We start from the raw sequence: 22,438 nt of genomic DNA on the forward strand, positions 1-22,438 counted from the left end.
GTGGGAGGCATAATGTACTTTAAACATGTGTTGGATATGCATTAAATGGATGGTCTGAGTTGTGCCCTACATCTCTTTATTTTTTCAGACAAAAACTCGGGGATTGGAAATGAGGATTAGAGTTTTGTGTGAAAAGGCCGAGAGCACTTATTTCTGGTAATGGGGGGGGGGGGAATCCTGGACTAAGCATGACCCTTCTTTAATTCTAAGTGTATATCTCTATATACAAACACTTGGTCCCATTGGGTGGATCTTGAGATCCAGTTAAAAAACAAACGAAAAGGTAGATCGTTCTCACAAGCCTGCCGTCTGCCCACTCATACTGTATACTATACAGTGAGTGACAGCGTGCCAATTTTTGCTGTGGTAGTTTCACTGCTCTGACGGCTGACTGTAAAACGAAACTGAATTGAACGGAAGGAGACCAGCAAGCTTCAGATAAGCTTAAATCGTCTTGCCAGCTTCCCCTTTTGCGATCTGCTGATGGAGCCAAGATGACTGTCAGAATTTTATGGAGCATATCTTTGCTGTTCTTTGGTACTGCCCTGCCCCTGTGGGCATCTCAAATTTCCTGCATAAATGATGACGGCAAGCCAGTGGACTGGTAGGTAAAACAGCTGGGTTTGAAGGAAGCCGAGGCAAGTCCATATATATATATATATATATATATATATATATGGGACAACATGAAGCTCCAACACTCAACTCTAAGAGAAAATAATTAGCAAATTAATATCAGAGGCTGTTAAAGTTGCCTTTGAACTATACCTCCAGAAAATGAAATGTAAGCTACTGAAATCTGATTAGTTTTCTGCGCAATTTATGCACATCATCGCATTATGACTAATTGCAAAACAGCCATTGATTCACAGAGGGCTTGTTTCTTTTGATCAAGAGAGAAAATGATTATGCATTACAATTCCAAGCCTCAGGGAAACAAGAGCAGTAAGAATAGCACGTATGCCAAACTTGCATCTCATCGTGGAAGTGTTTCCCTTCCTTCTCCCTCCCTCTCTTATCCGGCAGTGCAGGGCTGACGAGGGAGGAGGCAGCAGGCAGCTATTTCATAATGTCTCCATTTCAATCTTGTTCTTCAGAAATATCTCTCGCATTGCTATCTTGGGGAGTGAGCTGTCTCCTCGTATGACAGCCTTAGCATGGTGACACAATCTGGATCCCTGAAGCACATCATCTGCTTTGTTAATCAAGGCTCATTTTGCAGCTAGGCATATCAGTATGTGAAAGCTGACAGATAGGAGAAACGAGTTGCTTGTTCTACACCTGTGGAGACGGTACTGCCAACTGTTGCAGAAAGTCTTTCGGCGATGATTGCATGTGCTGTTGAAATTCAGTCTCCAATGTTCATTTAAATCTGCTGACTCTAGGTCCACATTTGCAGATCCTTTTTTTAAAAAAGACATGTTGTTACTCATACAGAGCCCAACTGGCAATGGGGGGATTTTCCTAATACAGTGGTACCTTGATTCTCAAACTCCTTGGTACTCAAACAACTTGGAACCCAAACACTGCAAACCCGGAAGTAAGTGTTTGCAAACTTTTTTCGGAAGCCGAATGTGCTCCATTTTGAGTGTTACCCTTGCAACTGAAGTGCCACACTTCCATTTTGAGTGTCACGCTGAGGTCTGTTCTGTTTCTGCTATTTATTTTGTGTTTTTGCTTTTGTGGCTCTTTTTGTTTTGTTTTTGTGACTGTGTGGAACCCAGTTCAGCTACTTATTGATTGATTGTGTGGCTGCAGTACATTGTTTATTGCTTTCATTTTATGGGTCAATGGTCTCGTTAGATAGTAAAATTCATGTTAAATGGATGTTTTAGGGGTTATTTTTAAAAGTCTGGAACAGATTGATCCACTTTGCATTACTTTCTATGGGAAAGCGCGCCTTGGTTTTGGAATGCTTTAGTTTTGGAACTGACTTCCGGAACAGATTAATTTTGAGAACCAAGGTACCACTGCACTAATTGAAATATGCAGGGGGTGGGAGCACCAGGATTGCTGCTGGGGAGGGAAGGCTTAACACTATGCTCCCTGCACACTGCAGTGCCCCCCCCGGCCTAATATTTAGTATTTTAGAGCTCACAATCTCATTCCTAACCAGGCATTGTAGTTAGGTTCTCAGCTAAGCTCCATTGACTTTGTGTACATCTATGCAAAGTAGGAGGAAGAAACGGCCAAATTTTCTTTCAGTGTGACTTTTAAGTTTTGTAAAAACAAGAACAACCCACCACCACCATCTTGCAAAACAAAACACAATTAAAAATCCCAAGCCAGCTGTTTTAAACTGACAGTATTTATGGCTTCCACATTTGTGTGGTTTGAAGTAACGAGGGGCAGAGCAGAAGTGAAACTCTTGCATGAAAAACTACTGCTCCTTGCAGAAAAGCAAAGGGTGCATTCATTTCTAATGACAACTCTTAGCAGAAAGGTGAAATAAGTTTCAGCAGGTGCGTTTTATAACTGCACTAATTATTAATCTGCTTGCATCCTCGTTTAAAGCACGAGCTATTGTGATGGGGCATTGTTGTGATCTGGTACGGTAGATTAAAAAAAGAATGTTTCTCTGAGACCCATGAAAATTACAAGGTGAATTGACACGAACTCATTTTTATACACTGTATAGGAAATGGGTTCTTTGAAAATCTCAGAAATATTTAATGCACAATGTGATCTTGGTGGTTTTTAGTTTGCGTTCACAAAACAGCCTTGCGAATAAGTATACTATATACTAGCCCACACAAAAGCTTAACTTTCCTAACATGCCTAAATGCCCGTGGTATATAATTTTTTTTTTTTTTTAACAGCTACTGTAAAGAGTTTCTCTCTGGTCAACCTGGAGATGACACTTACTTGCTACAGAACAAACAAGCCACTATATATAGGCCAGTTCTGGCCTAGAAAAGGTTTACTAGACTATTTGCTCATACGCATCTGCATTAGGTATTTCTGATGTAGCCTTTAAAAGAAGGTATCTCTGCTTTACAAAAGCAACCTGGTAGCTTGGATGAATTTCTCACTTTCCATAGGTGGCCAGTCTAGTGAATATTATGAAGGAGCTGAAATAGCTTACTTGTACTCATAGGAGCCAACTCCTAGGGGCTGAGGTCTCTTCAGGGCCCCCCCCCCATATTTAAGGGGGCCATGCTCCTACAGAGTTGATGGGCATTGCCATTCAAATGGTGTGTGCCATGTCTTGTGATGGATTATGTGGGGTGGGGCTTACCTGCCCCATCCTAATATTTTATTAAAATTGGCTTCATATTACAGTGGTACCTCAGCTTAAGAACTTAATTTGTTCTGGAGGTCCGTTCTTAACCTGAAACTGTTCTTAACCTGAAGCACCACTTTAGCTAATGGGGCCTCCGGCTGCCGCCGCACTGCCAGAGTACTATTTCTGTTCTCATCCTGAAGCAAAGTTCTTAACCTGAGGTACTATTTCTGGGTTAGCAGAGTCTGTAACCTGAAGCGTTTGTAACCTGAAGCGTAAGTAACCTGAGGTACCACTGTATATAGAAACAAAGACAACTTTTATTTAGGCAAGTATTAAGTTTGGAAAGATAGGGTGCTTGCTGCCAGCCCTCTCTACTGCTCACCACTCCCCCCATACTTAGCTGGAGAGACAGAATCACATGGTGGGGAGATGTTTAGCAAAGACTACACCTTTTCAGCACCAAGTGTTCCCTGATTCTTCTAAGAATGCTCAGGTGTTTGGATTGTATTCAGCTAATGCAATTTATTCATCATGGCTAAATTAGTCATGTTGGTTCATTTCAATGGGTTTACTTTGAGTAGAATTTGCATCGAATTCCACCCACAGGGTAATGTTATTCCCAGTGGATCCCAGGTCATTTAATTAAGCAGAGGGGCATTTGGAACTGCATTTCCCTTGCTCTCTGGTGGCAGCCGGCACCTCTGACCTTTCTTGGAATAAGTCCAAGCCTTCTGCTGCAGTTAAAGCATTCCACCCAAGCCCTCTGTGGTTCCTTCAAGGTCATAATTGGAATCAACTACATGTAATAGCATGTAATGAAGGCACAACATAGCTATAATGGCCCGAGCACAACACAATTTTAATCTAACAGCATGCAAACCCGGATGTCAAAATATAAGTCCGAACTTCCAGGGAAAATATAATTAATCGAAAAATAGGAAATATTGTAAGAACTGGCTGTACAACAGGCATTCAGACCATTAACTTGTCATCTGAATTTTAGCCATTCCCTTTCAAATGCAGTGATATACCTGAAGTTCAAGCAAGGTGTATCTGAAAAACTCATTTCAAGCTGGCGTGTTTACATAATTAGCTACAATTTGTTTTTAAGGTATAATTTTGATGCATAACAAACCTTTTCTTAAAGCACTCCCAATTTAACCCTACACATTTTTTCCCTAGGTATGTTCTTTACAAATTCCCCAAGCACATGAGTCACAATGTGGCTGGAACTGGGCTGGAATACATGTTTATGGATTCTTTGGCTCCGATTTGGAAACCGAGCGAATATTTCGTCAACATGACAGACAGTGCTCTGGGGCAAACGCTGCAGCAGCTCTACCAAACGTACAAGTCCGAGGCAAGTGATAACTACAAAAGCAAATGAAGCAGACAGAAAGGCCCTAAAAAAAAGTACTGTGGGAAATCTCAGTAAGAGTATTTAGGGCAGGGGTGTGGACCACAAGCAATATATTTACTATAACCATTCTACAACCAACGAGAACTGAGCAAATAAGTTACAAAACAGGAAACACACATAAAAAATACAGTGGTACCTCAGGTTACATACGCTTCAGGTTACATACGCTTCAGGTTACAGACTCTGCTAACCCAGAAATAGTGCTTCAGGTTAAGAAATTTGCTTCAGGATGAGAACAGAAATTGGGCTCCGGCGGCATGGCAGCAGCAGGAGGCCCCATTAGCTAAAGTGGTGCTTCAGGTTAAGAACAGTTTTAGGTCAAGTACGGACCTCCGGAACGAATTAAGGACTTGATATTTTTAACACAAATCAGCAAGTGGTATTACAAAGTCAGGAATGAATCACCTATAAAACCCAATTAAGCCTAGGAAAGACAGTATTTGACATTTGGCCTTAGGTACTGGCCAATCCTGAATACTTTGGGCTTTAGACTCTAATGGCTTAATATGACCACTCCCCACGAGGTGTCCAAGATATCCCACCTCTCCTAGGGCAGATTGGTACTTCAGAACATTCAAAATTTGACCGGCATGTTGAATCTTGACCAAAACACTCAGTGCATGCTTCAAATGGTCATCCCAGGAGTCACTGAAGACTGCAATATCATCTAAATAGGCACAAGCAAAGTTAGACATGCCATTGAGCAGAGACTTAATCAAGGCCCAGGAGCATTCCATAATCCACAAGGCATGTTAATGAACTCATACAAGCCCATATGTGTAATAAATGCTGATTCAATAGGTGTATCTTGATCCATATTAATTTGCCAATATCCTTGCCGTAGTCTGAGGCACTATCGACTGTCTTCTTGGCTCACACTCTGGGGCAGATTTCTTTGGAAAGAACTGTCTATAAAGCAACTCTTTCTCCCACACTTCTACATACTTCCAAAGTTGGGTCCTTAAGCAGTTCTTTCTTAAAGTCATGATCATGAAGGGGTGAAGGAGAAGTCATGGTATCCTCACCAGATTTCGCCAAAGAAATTTCTGTTGACTCACAACCTTCAAACTGATTTGCATTTCCAGTGACAGGCTCAACACATTGGCTAGCCAGCCTTTCTCAACCTGTGGGTCCCCAGACATTGTTGAACTACAACTCCCTTCACCCCTAGCTAGCAAGGCCAGGGCTCAGGGATGATGGGAGTTGTAGTCCAACAGCATCTGGGGACCCACAGGTTGAGAACCACTGGGCTAGACGATTCACTAGCCTGCTGAGCTAAATGCTGTCCAAAATGAGATCATTGTCTATAAGACAAGGTGTAAACATACCATTTTCATGTACTAAAACTGGTAAGGACACTTTAAAATCTTTGTATTCACAATCCACGTGGGCTAGACTGGTTTTTACTGCTTGGCCCCCATAGGGAGTTACAATCAACTCTTTACCTCTTTACCTGAAGGAGCAGGAGCACAGCTTGGGAGTCATTTTGGACTCACAGCTCTCCATGGAGGCACAGATCAAATCTGTGTCCAGGGCAGCTGTCCACCAGCTCCATCTGGTACACAGGCTGAGACCCTATCTGCCCGCGGACTGTCTCACCAGAGTGGTGCATGCTCTAGTTATCTCCTGCTTGGACTACTGCAATGTGCTCTACGTGGGGCTACCTTTGAAGGTGACCTGGAAACCACAACTAATCCAGAATGGCCTTGGCCCAGTATACCTGAAGGAGCGTCTCCACCCCCATTGTTCAACCCGGACACTGAGATCCAGCACTGAGGGCCTTCTGAGGGTTCCCTCACTGCGAGAAGTGGAGTTACAGGGAACCAAGCAGAGGACCTTCTCAATAATGGCGCCCAGCCTGTGGAACACCCTCCCATCAAATGCCAAGGAAATAAACAACTATCTGACTTTTAGAAGACATCTGAAGGCAGTCCTGTTTAGGGAAGTTTTTAATGACTGATGTTTTAATGTATTTTTAATCTTTTGTTATTCACCCAGAGTGGCTGGGGAATCCCAGCCAGATGGGTGGGGTATAAATAAATTATTATTATTATTATTATTATTAACCTTCTAAAATTTGGCCAGGTTGTAATAGCTTCTTGGATACTGAGGTAATATCAGCATCTGTGTCCCATAACCCAACTAATAAGAGGTTATTAATTTTAATTTCCTCACTGAATTGCACCTTAGCCCATCTAGATTCACACAGGTCAATTAATGTCATTCTCACAGTCTGTTGAGCCCCATTCAACGCCTCTTCTGTTGAAGCACCTCTCCCCCAAAATGGAAATGTGACACACCCACACATGGTCAAAAGAGGACATATTTTTGCATAAGATGTTCACATGCTAATTTACAGGTTATAGGTGCTAATTTAGAAATGATTGTAAAATAGAAATAGAAACGCAATATCTCATCGTAGTAGAGAAGAGTGTCCTTAACTGACCTGTGTGCCTCTACTCCATCCTTGAAGTTCATTGCTGGACAACCAGATGGTCATTCAGTAGATGATGACCAAACAGAGGATTGTCCTCTAAAAGTGGGGCATATGGCTACCCTAGGTATAAGGGTGACTTGAGCGGCCATAGAAAAAACAACAACACAGGTGAGTCCTCGTTTGGGATTGGCAAATTTGTCCATTTTAGTTTCTCATCTTAAATCCTTCATTCATCATGTTTTTCTATCTTAAATTCGGTTCTCGGGATTTCTGCAGCAATTTGCACACATGGAGGGAGAGGAATTAAACCCTCGTGAAAATGTGTCAATTTTTGGGGGTACAGATTTCTCCTAATAAACTTATTTTTGTATGCCTTTTTGACAAATATGCACATTTTTTGCAAGCAGTTTCTCCTAATAAACTTATTTTTGTATGCCGTTTTGACAAATATGCACATTTTTTGCAAGCAGTTTCCCCAAATATTTTTGTATGTATGCATCTAATGAACATTCTCCCATTATACTTAGGCATTGTTTGGTTGGAGAACTGCACTGGAAAAATTGTAGAAGTGCAAATTTTGAAGAATAACTCTGTTTTGGTTTGTGCATTGAGTCGAGAAGTGCAAATTAGTTAGTGTTACATTAAAAAACAAGCAAAACTGAATCCCCACCCTTAGTCCTCATATTTTTTAGATTTTTTAGGGGAACTTTTGCTATGAAAGAGCACTGAGAAGGCTAGGTTTGTGGTTGTCCTCCCAGAAACCTATGTCTACAGGCATTTAGCTATACTATACCGGGTTTCTTTTTAATAATTAACAGGAAGGATTAGCATCACAGCTAATTTCCACATTGTTTGGTCCCAAATCTGTGAGTGCTACTAAACCCTGAAACATACAGATGCACACACAAGTATCCATGTGTCAAAAAGAAGCTTTCTCCCTGGTGTGTTGGGTAGGAGACAGAGAATTCGCTCATCTTGGGGAGAATGTTGTCTGAAATGTTTAATGCAAGTATGCTTGTTTCTCTAGCCTGGTAACTTTCTCAAAGAGCCAGGTGCAAGCTCTCTTTTGATTATCATAGGCAAGGATTCTATAAAATGTAAAGTTGGACAGACTACTAACTTGGTCTTTTGATGTGCACCTTGTTGAATGAGTTAATTTTCTTATCTGTTCTGATTTCAAGAACCGAATCTATGACTTTTTTTTAAAGTGACCAACAAGCTATTAAATTTGCATTCTCTTAGGAGCTGTTTTCCAAATAGTGTGTATATTTAAATACGTAGTTAATGATTGATTGTTAGTATTCATTACAAACAACATTTTTTACTAGGAGTTCTTAATTATATTGAAATAAGTAGGCATTAATATATATTTTAAAAAGTTAGCCAGACTGCCAAGATAGTATTAGCTTCTTGCCATCTTTCCAGCAGCCACATTTAAATACAATTAAGTTTTTTTAAAACTAGTGATATGCATCCACTTATAACACACAGGAGAAAATGCAATGCGAAAAGTTCACTCTGTACAAAGGGTAATTTTGTAGGAGGGTAATTTTAATAGCATAGGCTATGGGCCAATGTGACTGCTCGCTAGGGATGTAAGAATTTCTGCTTCAATTTCTGTTTTCTTTGGTATTTCCCAGCATCCCTACTTTTTACAACACTAGAGGTGATTTATAGCTGTGTATCTAGATTGTGCCTTTGGTTTCAGACCAGTGGCGAAGGACCCTCTTGTGTCAATGATAAGGAGAGTGTTGCTTTTTAGAATCATGTTTCCTTAAATAACATATTTAATAGACTGATGTCTGTCTGTTTAGGAAAACAGGACTGCCTATGTGATATATAATGATGGACCACCTAACAAAATGAATTACAGCTGGACACATGGACATTCTAAAGGTATTATCAAGTGGCTTTTGGGCCTGTTTCCACCTGCTACAGATGAGTAGGGGTCCAGAAAACCACACAATGCCCTGCACACCTTCCTTGCTATGTGAGGGAGTTGAAGTGGGAAATCGGTGTAATGGCCATTCTGAATGGGAAAGCAGTTTCAAGGATGAAAACCTTCATCTCTGCCACACACAAAAAAAAATTATAAAAGGAAAGAAATGTATTCAACCTCCTGAACAAAATAGAAGGATATAAGCAAATGATTTGGTCATACTGAATGTATAGGTGATAGTCTTGATGACTCCACGTCTAATTGCTCTATATCTAGCAATCCACATTTCTCCACATTTAAAAGGTCGTGCAAATCCTCCCCTTAAGGCACATGCTGAAATACTTTCTGCAGTGAGGAAAGAAGATTTTTTAAAAACTATTCTAGAGAGGGATAATCAACTTCTGCAAAGTCATACACTGGGATCTTGGCCAAACTAGTCACAAAATGTGGAGAAATCCTTGATTACAATGGCCAGTAGGCTGTTGCGGGTAGATTTTGAACTAATTAGTAGCTTCAACTATCAGGAAAGTGGCCCTTGGGAAGAAGGTGTTTAATGCATTCCTCTTTGAAGTTTTCTTGCTATTAGCTTTGGCCAGAAGAACAGGAGGAAAGGGTTAAGCACCCCTTTCCCCATTGGCCACTTCCCCAGTTAGAGATCCTGGTTGCTGAACTTTCACATCATGTCCAGTTTGACCCCAGAAGTTTCAGAATCTGCTGAGAAAATGAGTGAGTTGCTGGTAACTTTTTTCTAGGCAGACACTGTCACCATTGACTGTGTGGAAGACATGTGTGAGACTATGCTGGGTGAATAGAAGGATCCCGTGCTGGGAAAAGTGATTCCAAGCCACATTCCTGTGTATTAGTCAGACCATTAAATTATTTAACTGGGATAATGCAAATGGAGAGAGGCTTTTGACTTTTATGTTCACTGAAATTCCCACGATGACACAATTCCTTGCATTTTTCTTCCTTTATTAATGACAGGGTTTTTGCTCTTGGACCAGTCCCAAGGTTTCTGGGTTATACACAGTATTCCCGAATTCCCTCCATTTCCTGAGGACGGCTATGGATATCCACGCACGGGAAAGTACAATGGACAGATAGCAATCTGCATAACATTCCGATATGAGCAGTTTGCGGAAATAGGTAATGATAGCTTACTGTCTAGAAAGTGAGTGCAAACATGTCTAGATGAGTTTCTGGCTGCCGGTGTTTGTTACCTTAGATGTGCCTTATGTATGTATGGCTTGTTTTGAAACTTGCAGGACGGTCATCTTAAATTGTAATTGGTAGCACTTCAAGTTTTGAATCAAGAATGTGAAACTTGCTAAGTGCCAAGGCTCATGTGCTGACACACATTGACCGCAGGCCTCAACGAATTTGGCATACCATTTTCATGCATGTGGCAAATTATAATCGTTAGCTGGGCATGCTGACTTGGAAGTCAAAGGGGCCTTGTCCCCTAGGAAGAGCTTTTGAAACAGCAGTCTTAATCTCAGCTCCAATGAAAAGAGTTACAAAATGGTTGTTCTAGGGCTGGAAAAAGTTTACAAAGGCTAAATGCTAAGAGCAGTAAGTACTGTATGTCCAGAAACACAGATCTATTCAATGGTTGTGATTCATAGAATTGTACAGTTGGAAGACACCCTGAGCATCATCTAGTCCGATCCGCTGCAAAGCAGGAATATGCAGTTGTCCCATACGGGGATCAAACCTGCAACCTTGGCATTATCAGCACCACGTTCTAACCAACTGAGCTATCCAGGCATAAGAACAAAGGGACACCCGGATATAAGGATGTAAGTCGAAGCACGCATATTAAGTGTCCCAGAAATGGAATGTTTTGCAACTGAATGTGTTTAGAGTTCAGAGATAAGCCATTGCCTTGGTTTTTAAAGGACTAATGTGACTAATACACATCTGAACTGTAAGTGTGAGATTAAGGCTGCAATCCTAAAAGTTCAAATATTGCCTTTTCTCTCAACTCGAAAACATATTCAGCTACAAAGAAACAGATTTCAGCAACGTAGCAACACTTAATATATTTGCTCAGGATTACAACCTTTATCACAAACATTGAAATCATATGGGTTTCTGTTACATTGTTTTTGGTTTTAGGGACATAGACTTATTGCTCTTAGGGTTTTTAAACTAGCCTTGGCAACCATGAAAGCTAGAACCTTTTTCAAGTCCCAGAGCAGCCATTGCAACCTTTTTCTTATTTCCAGCATGCATGCATGTGTGCAATTACTTTAAAAGGTGACTTTTTGAAAAAAAGGAAACTTTTTCAGTGTTTTATATTTGCTGCTTCTCAATTCCACATGGAATAAGCTGCATTTCTGCAAATCTAAGGTGTCTGTCTCAAACTGTTAACAGTTTCCCACTCAGATTCCAAAGTTTGGAGATGCTATGTTGTTGTTGTTGTTGTTGTTGTTGTTGTTGTTATCATATAGATACCTACTGAGAAGTGAATTAAATGAGACTTACTCCCAGGTCAGTGTGTATGGAATTGCAGCTCAAAATTTGGTCTACATCTTGTCCAAGTTTATTCTGAATGAACATGCCTATAATTGGGTAACATAATCACCTGATCCTGGGTGAAGCACAGACCAGAAGCAGGATCTATGGCTAAAGATGAACCATATCTGCTCAAAGACTCTCAAGAGCATCAACTTTCACACAAGCACTAAGCAGGGGATGAGGAGAAATTTCCTTGATGTACCTGGGACAGTGTCAGGGGAGAGGTCCTTGTTGACATTTCTGCTAGGAGAGGTATAAGACTATGCTAGCTGTATGGGTTGCATGAACACACGAATCTGCTGTGCACAGGAACAAGGAATCAGTGGGCTGAAACTAGTGTTCACCCATGGAATATGATAGGTATTGGCTGTTGTTTCTATAAGTCTGCAAAGAACACATGAATGATTATACTCTTCTCTCAATTTGCACCATGTTTTTGGTGCATTGAAGTGTATAGAGTGGAATAAAGTAATGACAAGGGAACAACAAGACAAATAACACAGTTTTTGGCAGAGGACGAACTGCAGCAGTGTGGAAACAACGCTGCATGCAAAAGTGTAAAGCAGAAAACAATTCATTCTAGAAACTCAGGAATCAGATGGGTGTGTAATAGATCCTGCCTACCTCCTCTCACAAAAATTGCTTGTACCAATGCTGCTTACATACATTCTTCAAAACTAGGACAGCATCTAGCACTTTCCCTGATTTTTTCTTTTAAACATAGCTTTTCTTTTTCCATTTTCTTCAGATAAGCAATTGTTATTCTACAACCCAAATGTCTACAACTGTTCCATCCCAAAGCCCTTTCAAGCAGAGCTCCTCAACCTGCAAACAATGTGTGCAGGAGCACAGCTGCCTTCAGTTCCTTCAAATCAAAGCCTTATCAAGCTTCAGTCAGCCCTGGGAGAAATTCTTTTCAACTTTGCTAAAACACGGTATGATTACGAAGGTAAGAATATCTATCATGAAGTTATTACTTTTGTGGAAACGGGGGAAGAGGAGGCTTTGAGGGGATTCGTGACAGGAAACCTGATGCATCAACTACTGGAGGTCTTAGAAACATTTAGCAGTATATCTATATATTCGCATATCCGTAATAACAAAGGGATGGATAATAATTCACCTCCCGCTGAGGGCAGAAAAATTGTGATAATGGCAGTGAGGATGCAACCCAAACTCTGAACACTGAAACACCTTAATCAAAACTGAACACCCGGGGCCTTAATCATTACAAACATCTAGGGGCCCTTCAAAAAATGTAAGTCCCTCTAACAGGAAACTCCAGGGTCCCCTTGTGGATAAGACTGGAGCCACTGAGAATGAAACAAAATAAAACAAAATGAAATTGAAACCAAAGTGGGGTGGGGGTGACCTTCCTTCAAACTAGCCTAATGAGTACTGAGCATGCCCAGTTCTCACAGAAAGCCATAAGATACTGAATGTCAGCTGAATAAGAAAAAGAGACAGAGAAGCAGGGAGAGTTTATTTGCCACTTAAAAGCTTCAAAGCCATGCTGGATCAGACCAGAGGCCTGCCTAGTCCAGCATTCTCTTCCCTCAGTGGCAAACTGAAATGAAGTATACAAACAATAGCCCTAATGGAGTCAATTTAAGAAGCAAAGCCAGTGATAATTTCTCACTTGCACCCAACTCCTTATTTGCCAGATATCTACATAGCCTGGATGGCTCAGAAACTGCAAACAGACTTCCTGGTAGAATCCTGGCAGCGCAAGGGACACCGACTGTTCTCCAATTGCTCCCTTCCTTACCACGTCTACAATGTAAACCTTGTTGGCACACCATGGAACTCCTCATTCTCATCCTATTACGACCATTCTAAGTGGTGCGTTTCTTTGCGCCCTGAAGACCAATGGACATGTGTCGGAGACCTAAATTATTCCCCTCAACAGGCTAAGAGAAGTGGTGGCTTCGTTTGCACCCAGAATCAGCATATTTACATGGCTTTCAGGGCGTTGGTTCTCCATTATTATGATTGCCGTGAGTTTCAGGAATTTACACAAGCAACACAGACCTCTGGCCTCTAGGTCCTTCCTGAAAAGTGCAATTTTTCCTTCTTTCTTAAAAAAGAAACATTTCCGGTCCTCATGGCTTTGAAGAAACAAAAAGAGGCTTGGGCATGATTTCAGGAAACAGGATGGTTCTTCGTGCCTGTCCTGGAAGATCACATCTACTTTCTTTTTTTACTCCTACATTCTCCAGTCTTTTCTAAGGACTTTGTATTCTGTAAAATACCCTAATATCAGAATTAGATATTATGTAACTGCAAGCAGGCCTGCATGATTTAGATAATTGGTTCTTAGAGCAAAATTGGAGAGATAATGTTAGTGAAGCATGTGGGCTTCCTTGGTATATAATTTGGGTTTGTTTTTAAGCTTGAAGTGACTAAAAACACAGGTTGGGTTTATGAACCTAGCATGCCTACCAGTTATGTAAAAGAAGGAGGACAGCGTTGTTTTAAGTGCAGTTTCAGAACTGCTTCTCACAAATACTCCTGAAAGAGAAAACCTGCTGAATTGGAAAAGGGGATAAAATTTGATTCAGTTTGCATTTAAAGGACAAACTACCACATCCACACTTTCTGAAACCATACGAAAACTGAAACACAACCATCTTTTGCAATTAGTAAGCGCCTGGATTTTGCAACTCAGTTTCCCAGCCATATACTAGTGGGGGTGGGACGTACATGAATGCTTTATATTTGGCAAAATTACTTTGCAAAAATGTATGTATTTGGAGAAATCTACACTGAAGTGCTGATGAATTTTCAGGGTTTATATATACAGTGGTGCCCCGCAAGACGAAAAACTCGCTAGACGAAAGGGTTTTCCATTTTTCGAGGTGCTTCGCAAGATGAATTTCCCTATGGGCTTGCTTTGCAAGACGAAAACGTCTTGCGAGTTTGCTTCCTTTTTCGTAAAACCGTTAATACCCGGGGAATCCACGCTCCGCAAGACAAAAAAATCGCAAGACGAAGCAACTCGCGGAACGAATTAATTTCGTCTTGCGAGGCACCACTGTATACGTATATCACAAACCAATGTGGAGATGTAGAAAACTGAATTTATATTGGAAAAATAAGAAACTGAGAGTGCTCAGAATTAACAGATTCTCCCACCCCTAGAGTGTATTTTAAAGGGGAATGTGGCCTAACCCCTATACTTAATAGTTCTTTTGTACCTGGGTCTTAGTACCCATCTTCTCAAGATGACTGAGGGGACCAAACGCAATGTCTTGAGGTAACATGCGTGATGTCGCGTGGAGCCAGGGGTGCGGGGCCAAACACCTTCTGAACACTGAGGGGGCCCAGACCCCTAAAGAACCAGGGGTGTGAAAGTACCTCAGCCCCTAAGAGCTGGTGCATGGTACCCCATATGATTTAGCAAAATGTTTTATCAGTCAGGATGTTTGTCACCAATCAGAAGCAGGGCTTTTTCAGTGGTTTCCCCCGCAAATGATGGAATTCTCTCCTCCTATAGGTCAAATTGGCACATTCTGGCCCTCTTCTGCTTTCTCTTCTGCTGTTTCCTCTTCTGCTTTCTCTTGTTGTGTAATGTTAGTTGTAGCTTTCGAAGTAATTGTTGTTTTGACTGATATTACAACTGCTTTGTTATGATTATTGCGAGACACCTTCTGAGCTACAAGGGTTGAAAAGCAATTTTTAAAAACCCAAACCAATAACGAAGACTGTAAGCCTGTCTATACCTACTTAGCTGGGAGTAAGACTCATTAAATGTCTGATCAGGCGTGTAAAGGATTGCACTGAAAGAATCAGCACTCAGAAGATCTAGGTTCAACCAAGTCAACAGTTTGGGCCTCTGCTTCTAATGTTGCAAATTGCAAAGTATTAAGATGCCTGTAAATTTGAGTTAGCATATCCCCTGCAGCTGTGTCATGGTTGAACTTGGGTTCCAATAGTAGCGCTTTACAGTATGTGCATGAATTCATTTCCTCTTGACAATGTCTCTACTTGGAGGGGGAGGGGTGATGTCAGGGTGGGAGAGAGGGAATTACAACAAAGTTGCACTCAGCAACTGCAAGGATTGAGCAAAGGCTTCCCTTTTCACTTTCAGAAATATTAAAGCAAGAGCATAAAAGCATATAAGGAAGTTTTTGAGCTGAAGGTCTTTGTATTGAGAGGTGGGATATCAGGGCTTATAACCACGTCCCTCCATAATGTCCATATCCCTGTATAATTGGGAAATATGGGTGGTTACCCTTGCTTCCCGATTAGTGATGAGGAAGATGATTCAATTCAGTTTGCACTGAAAGGCGATCCTGTCATTATCACACTTCCAGAAACATCCACTCTTTCTGAAATGCGAGAAGTTAAACGCAGCCTGATCTTTGCACTGGAAGTTGGTTTTGGTAAACCGCTCAGAAGCTTTCTTATAATCAAGTGGCATATATACGTTTTGTTGAATACATTTTTTAAAAGATTGGCATTTTGGTTGCATTTGTGTCTTATTGGTTTCAAACTTGTGAACTGCTAAGAGGACAAGCTTCAGTATGTGACGGTGATTGCTCTTTGCTTGAAGAAGCTGGTGGATGACTAATTGGAACCATGATTGAGGTCCAGATCGTAGCTCCAAATTGGCTTCCGCAAAGAACAAAGCTTGGAGAGACCTTGGAGAGACAAGGTGAAAGGGATGAAATATTTGTTCCTAGAGTCAAGCAGCACATACAAACAGCTAACTTGAAGATTCGGTCAAAAACTTGGGTGGAAATAAGCACTTTAGATAGGTTAAGTTGACTCAAGCTAAGGTCACCAGGAGGCAACCCAGAGAATATTTGCCCTGTTGCAGGGAGGGCAGACAAGAACACAGGGGGAAGAACAGCAGCCTCACCTTCTGTTTGATCTGCATCTTTAAAGGTGGCTTCACATTTTCCAATTGCAACGTGGCAGCCCCCACCCCAACTGAATCAGAGCAATGAACAAAGTAGACCATTGCAATAAAACAAAGGCTAGTAATTAGTAAAGATCTGAAGGCAGCGCTCTTGTTTGTTGCACAATGTGTTTCAGAATAAATGCATCCTTGCCATAACTGTAAGTGGCAGGGAAGGAGGAATCTGGCAGAATTCCTGCTTCCTCATTCACGCCAGACTAATCTTGGCAAATTTTGAACAGGACGTGTAGCAAAAAGGCACAACTGAAGAGAACTTCTTGCCACTGCAAGCAGGCAGGTTATTTTGTCCACCTGTTTGGTTCCCTCTCCGGCAGTAGGCATTTAAGCAGTGTCTTTCAGGAAAACAAAAAAGCAGCATCTGCACCCCTAATCCAACATACCAGCAGATGTTGGGTTTTTGCTGTCTGTGATATATCCTCCTCTACAAACCAAAGAACATCTGCTTAAGAGTCTAGTGCTGCCACACTGGGTTAAGTGTAGAATATTGCAAAGCAATGTCAACCATTCTCAAAATGACGACCACAAACAAGCATACGAAGCTAGATTTCCAAGGAAAAACTAATACCATATGCACAGCATGCACAGTTTAAGAAGCTGGATCCTCCTAACAGAGGGTCCGTATTGTGCTCGGCCCTGAAACACTTCCCTAACTGGCTTGTGGACAGGGCTTGCCAATGGCCTTTAGCCAAACAGTAGCGTGGCAAGGTTGGGGGTATCTATTTGGCAGCGTGATGTAGGGACCTCCTTTTGCTTCACGCTGCCAAACACCCACCTGCCCACCCGTTAATTAGGTCATGTTTGGCCTTGCTTTGGACTTCGGTTGGTTGCCTGTTTTGGAATGGGGGCCAGGTAGGATTTTTTCCCAATGTGGCAGATTGGCTGTGGCCACTTGGGTTTTGCCTACCTCTTAGCAATCGTCACAACTTTGTAAGGTTTGGCAGGCATTGGTTTAGGGGAATGTGGGGAGGGGAGGGAGGGGAGGTGTGGCCATCACCTGCCCCTCCAATGAATAGGATATTCTGTTAAAGGAATCCAGGGGTCTGGATCTCATCCGAAGCCCGGAGAGGGGCTAGGGCCATGCCAGGACCCCCAGGAACCCCAGGGGTGAGCACCAGTCAATATACACTGACGGAAATCCCCCTGCTGGTTGTTTACCCTTCCAGCCTTCCTGCAGGGTGGGGCAGGAGCCAGATATAGTTTGATACCAATGCCTAAGCCAATACCAGTCACATTTGTGCATTTTAATAAATTTGTGGCCAAAATTTGCCCATTAACATTTAAACTAACTTCTGTCTCCACTGTGTCTTTATTTCCATTTGGGATGGGTTTTGGGGCTCGAAGCACAACTAAATTTCTGGTTAAGGTTGCAATTTTCAGGAAATGTTCCTTGCAGTAGATCCCCCTGGCATGAGGACTAGGCTGTTAGGAGCTATAAATGACAATTGTGTGGTGTAATAAATTATTAGACTTACTTCTGGGATAATCCCTTTCCTGCCTCTCTTGACAATCCCTGCTTCAGCCATAAACTCAGTGCATGATCTTGGACTATAGTCACTGACTGAGTCTGGACATCGTGATAAACAATGGTTTATCATGATGGAAATGAATCTAGTCTCTCTAGGACTCAGACAACCCCCTCCTCTGATGAGGCCATACAGAATTTGTTTCCATTTTTGATTAGCCACAGTTTGTCATATTGTTCAGCCTTGACAAACTGTTGTTGTTTTCTCATCTCGAAACAAGACATCTTCAAACCATTGTTTATGAAGCTGGGTTTCAATTAACCACAGTATAGGGTTTGGAAGTGGCTGCGACAAAACAGCTGTTCTAATTTACTTGGTCAATCTGTCTATCTCTTAAAATAAAAGCTGTAATGCATGTTTCTTACAACTGATAACTTACCACTTTTACTGAACTGCAGCTTATACCTCCACTTTTAAAACCAACATGCAGGTGAGAGTTCTATCAACATTTTATGCTGTAAAATTTGGAAGACTTACTGGAATTTCAAACAGCAAAAGGGGTGAGGAATTGGGCTTCGGCAAAGATTCCCCACATCTGGAAACTGTATTTACACAGAGGCCTTTCTCTCGCAGAGACCAGGTGAGACCGACGAGTGAATATGGTTCTACAAGTTTAGAAAATTACTAGATATTTCACAGGCATGCCCTACATTCCAAAATCCATTTCATTTGAGGGCAACTCTTTTCTGTGCTTCCTCACCATCTTCCATAACAACAAATCTTGAGTCATATGTTAAACACCAGTTCCATTTTACACAGCTAAAATGTGATAGCTTATAGTCTCGTAGCACATCTGACTTGGAGATTTGGAAATAAAACAGGGAGGGGAGGATCAACACACAGTGATACACAAAGCCTTCAACAAAATCTTGAAAAGAAGAGGGAGATTCTTGAACAGAAGCAGACAAAGATGTCCAAGAGGCAATGCCACGTTTTTTGCTGTGTATTCAGTGGGAAAGCACACATTTTTTTATCTCTTCCAATCTCTGGGAAATGTTTGTGACATTCGCCTTTACTTATGCTTACCACTTGAGATCAACAGGACAATTACTGCTGAGTAAATGTGCTGAGGACGGCGGCCTTAGAGAGTGAAGAAATAACTCGGATAGCATATGATGATTGGAATTTTTTCCTGGTAGACTTGCATAACAGGAGTTGTACCGGATCAGATAATCTTACTACAGAAAGTTCCCCCAGTTGCTGCCCAGGTTCTCCCAAGAAATCCTTGCAAGCTTTCCCATTGTATGCACCCATCCTCTGATTTTCAGAATTATACTGCCTCTGCTTTTGTACATAATAGTCATGGACAGACTTGTCCTCTGTGAAATCATTTAACCTGTTTTAAAATCAATCTAGTGTGGTGGCCAGCACCAAAAGTTAATTATACACTGAATGATACAGTACCCCTATTTGTCCTTTCTGAATCTACGTCCAATCCACTTCATTGGGTGACCCTGAGTTCTAGTACTAAGAGAAAGGGAGAGAAATATATCTGTCCACTCAATCCATTGAATGCATAATTCTATTAACCATGTTGTCTTTTCCTCCCGAACATCATACACTGATAAAAATTTCACCATAGCTCAAACACTTAAATCTGTTCCAGAGAGCATTAGAGATAAAACACCCTGAAACTCACCCACCACAGTCCCTATTGCTAGTCTGACATTTATTATATCTACAAACTACATCCTCCTTGCTGTCGATCACAATATAAAGTGAAAATTTCCCTCTGTCACACACAGCAGAGTGATGAAGTAGTTGCCTAGTTTTCCCAACACAATTTTACTCCAAAAACGGAAATCAAAATATGCTCCCTGTCTGACTCCAAGCTTTCTCTTCTGACTGCATTTGACAATAAAAAGAAGGATCTCTTCTATCAAGTGTGTACTAATTCATAGCCACTTGCAATGAACTAGACCACCAGTGGAAATTACCAGAATCAGTGCAGTCTTGGTACCTAACAATTACTGTAATGTTGTTAGAAAAGAGAACATGGCAAATGTTCCTATCCCATAGATTTGGTCAGAGCAGATTCCTCTGTCACATTTCACAGGTCAGCAAAGATTCTTTCCATACACATACTATCTGGCTAGTATGTTCAATATGCTTCAAACAAGTCTTAAAATCTCCTGCTGTGATTCTAACTCACTATCTTTCATCGAGATCTTTCAGTTGGTTACAGTTTTGTTTACATCGTCTTTGTAATCATGCTGAAAACGTTCAGTAGAAACATTTTTAAGAAATATATCCGAAACTCCAATGCGTAGAAGCCAAACATTATGAACACAGAACATGAAACTGACACTGTTTTCATTAATTATCATGGTGTAAAAATACACTAGGTAAGAGATTGACAGGCTAGATAATCCATTAAAACCTCTGTAGTGTGAATTTAATTTCACAGGCATCTGCGGAACTTGAATGGAGAGTGTTCCAGTATAAGCAGTTTGGCATCATTAAGAAAGTACTACTCAAAACATTCTGCCTACGAAAGGCTCGGTCATTTGAAGACTAGGAAATAGAATTTTAAATGTCAAGGAAATAGGATTGTGTGTGTTTGGTGCCATATCCTTTCTTCAAGCTGGTGGCTACATTCACACATCTTTCATTTAGAACTTTCCTCAGTGCCATAAACAGAATTTCCCTTTTATTTAGAACTCCCCATTATCCCCAGTGCTTTCCCCAAAGACGTTTACATCCACACGCACACACAAACACAAACAAACACCACATACCACACACACCCTCTGATTCAAACACTGACTGTAAAATCTGCCTACAATAGCATGTTCATCTATGTGCATCTGAGATGCCTGTCCTTAGCAGTGTGCTAAGGCACAAAGCTTTATTTTTAAGAACAAGATCCGACTTACAGTAAGGTGGCACGAAGTAGGTCTCTGACACACTGTAGGTCTCTGCATTTTCGACTCTTGGAGATGGCTCAGGAAAGTAATAGCAACTCAAATTATCTTCTGGCTGCGGCAGCTGCTGCCGGTGCTTTATAAAAAGTGTCATCTTCATAATATGTAAGGTGGAGCGATGATTGAGGGGTTGGCTTGACAGATGTAAATATTGCAGCACTTATTCACTAGCGCTGCATTTCTTCTTTTTTTCTGCCTCGGGCAGAAATTTTAATGAAGGAATCTATCCGTGACAACAAAGGGAGCAGAGAGGCAAAGGGTTGAATCCTGCCGCTCGTAGTTAAAACAATGGGAGTTTACCTTCAAACTTAATGGTAACACGACTTCAAAGACTGAGCAATTCCGGATTGAAATAAATAAATAAATCCGAGGGCAAAATGCTAATTTAAAATCAATTGGCACTATACAACATAGCTTAAAAGAAGGCCAATTTCCATATTATCGAGTCTAGGGTTGCCATGTTTTCTCAGCAGTGGTTATGGGGCAGGGAGTGTCTTTTGCTACAGAAATTACCTTTACAAAAAAGTTGGTGCCAAGTAGCAGTGAGGGCTATATGGGTATGGAGCATAAGCAGTCTAACCATCATTATCCATCAGTGTATATGCAGATCCTTCAAGTGCCCCTATTTTCCAGGGACAGTCCCAGATCTACAGAAGCTGCACTGGTTTCTGATTTGATCACAGAATGTCCCTATTTTCATCAGATAAATGTTGGAGGGTATGGAGTTATGTGTGACACACACACACACACACGCACACACAACCGAGCCAAGGAGATAAGTAACTACACAGCCTTTAGAAGACACCTGAAGGCAACCCTGTATAGGGAAGTTTTTAAATGTTTAACGTTTTATTATGTTTTTATATACCGTATTTTTCACTCTATAACACGCACCCGACCATAACACGCACGTAGTTTTTAGACGAGGAAAATCTGTAAGCATGCCACCCATAGGCATTCCCTCCATAACACGCACAGACATTTCCCCTTACTTTCTAGGAGGAAAAAAGTGAGTGTTATGGTGCAAAAAATACGGTATGTTGGAAACTGCCTGGATTGACTGGGGCAACCCAGTCAGATGGGTGGGGTATATAAAAAAGGTTATTATTATTATTATGGAACAGAATGTCCCTATTTTCACCAGAGAAATGTTGGGGGGGTATGGCTTGACACAAAATACTAGAGGAGAAGTCTGTGCTCTGAGATGCAGTATGACAGGATTAAGGCAGGATAAAAACCATCCTATATACTAATTCTTTCTTTCGGTAATGTGGCTTTAATTCATTTTCATATTTAAACTGTTTAACATAGTTGCATTGAGATATATCTTTGTTTACATTATAGCATATGGCATGCAAAAATTACATAAAAATAAAAAAAAATAAACACTCAGATAAATGTCTCTGAATATATTCACAAAGTTGTGTCAAATTATATATACGCAAATGATTAGAGTCATTACAGATAGGAAATGATGTAAGTTGCATGTGTATTGCTCAGATTGGTGGTCATAAGTAAAATGTAT

The 22,438-nt window shown here is 41.1% G+C and overlaps 2 protein-coding genes across 2 annotated transcripts in view; one reads left to right on the plus strand and one right to left on the minus strand.

The window, feature by feature from the left end:
• LOC307218801 (uricase-like) overlaps nt 1-21,584 on the minus strand; it is a 37,520-nt gene extending 15,936 nt beyond the window's left edge. Inside the window, exon 1 of the mRNA XM_079981674.1 lies at nt 20,866-21,584. Within this exon, the coding sequence (XP_079837800.1) occupies nt 20,866-20,913 (48 nt within the window). The 5' untranslated portion in view covers nt 20,914-21,584. The remainder of the gene's footprint in view (nt 1-20,865) is intronic.
• DNASE2B (deoxyribonuclease 2 beta) lies at nt 325-16,010 on the plus strand. The gene is made up of 6 exons (XM_079981875.1): nt 325-604; nt 4,409-4,586; nt 8,898-8,979; nt 10,007-10,168; nt 12,291-12,491; nt 13,207-16,010. Exons 1-6 carry the CDS (start codon nt 495-497, stop codon nt 13,584-13,586), a joined length of 1,113 nt encoding a protein of 370 aa, XP_079838001.1. The 5' UTR covers nt 325-494; the 3' UTR covers nt 13,587-16,010.
• Nucleotides 21,585-22,438: the final 854 nt, after the last annotated feature.

This window comes from Podarcis cretensis (assembly GCF_951804945.1).
Source record: "Podarcis cretensis genome assembly, chromosome: 6".
NCBI classification, from domain to species: Eukaryota; Metazoa; Chordata; class Lepidosauria; order Squamata; family Lacertidae; genus Podarcis; species Podarcis cretensis.

What these genes read in the sequence shown, in the direction of transcription:
- DNASE2B (XM_079981875.1), top strand. Translation starts at nt 495, where the DNA reads ATGACTGTCAGAATTTTATGGAGCATATCTTTGCTGTTCTTTGGTACT. An exon ending in ACCAAACGTACAAGTCCGAG is followed by an intron (nt 4,587 to 8,897) that starts GCAAGTGATAAC and finishes CTGTCTGTTTAG; the next exon opens with GAAAACAGGACTGCCTATGT. An exon ending in TGAGCAGTTTGCGGAAATAG is followed by an intron (nt 10,169 to 12,290) that starts GTAATGATAGCT and finishes CATTTTCTTCAG; the next exon opens with ATAAGCAATTGTTATTCTAC.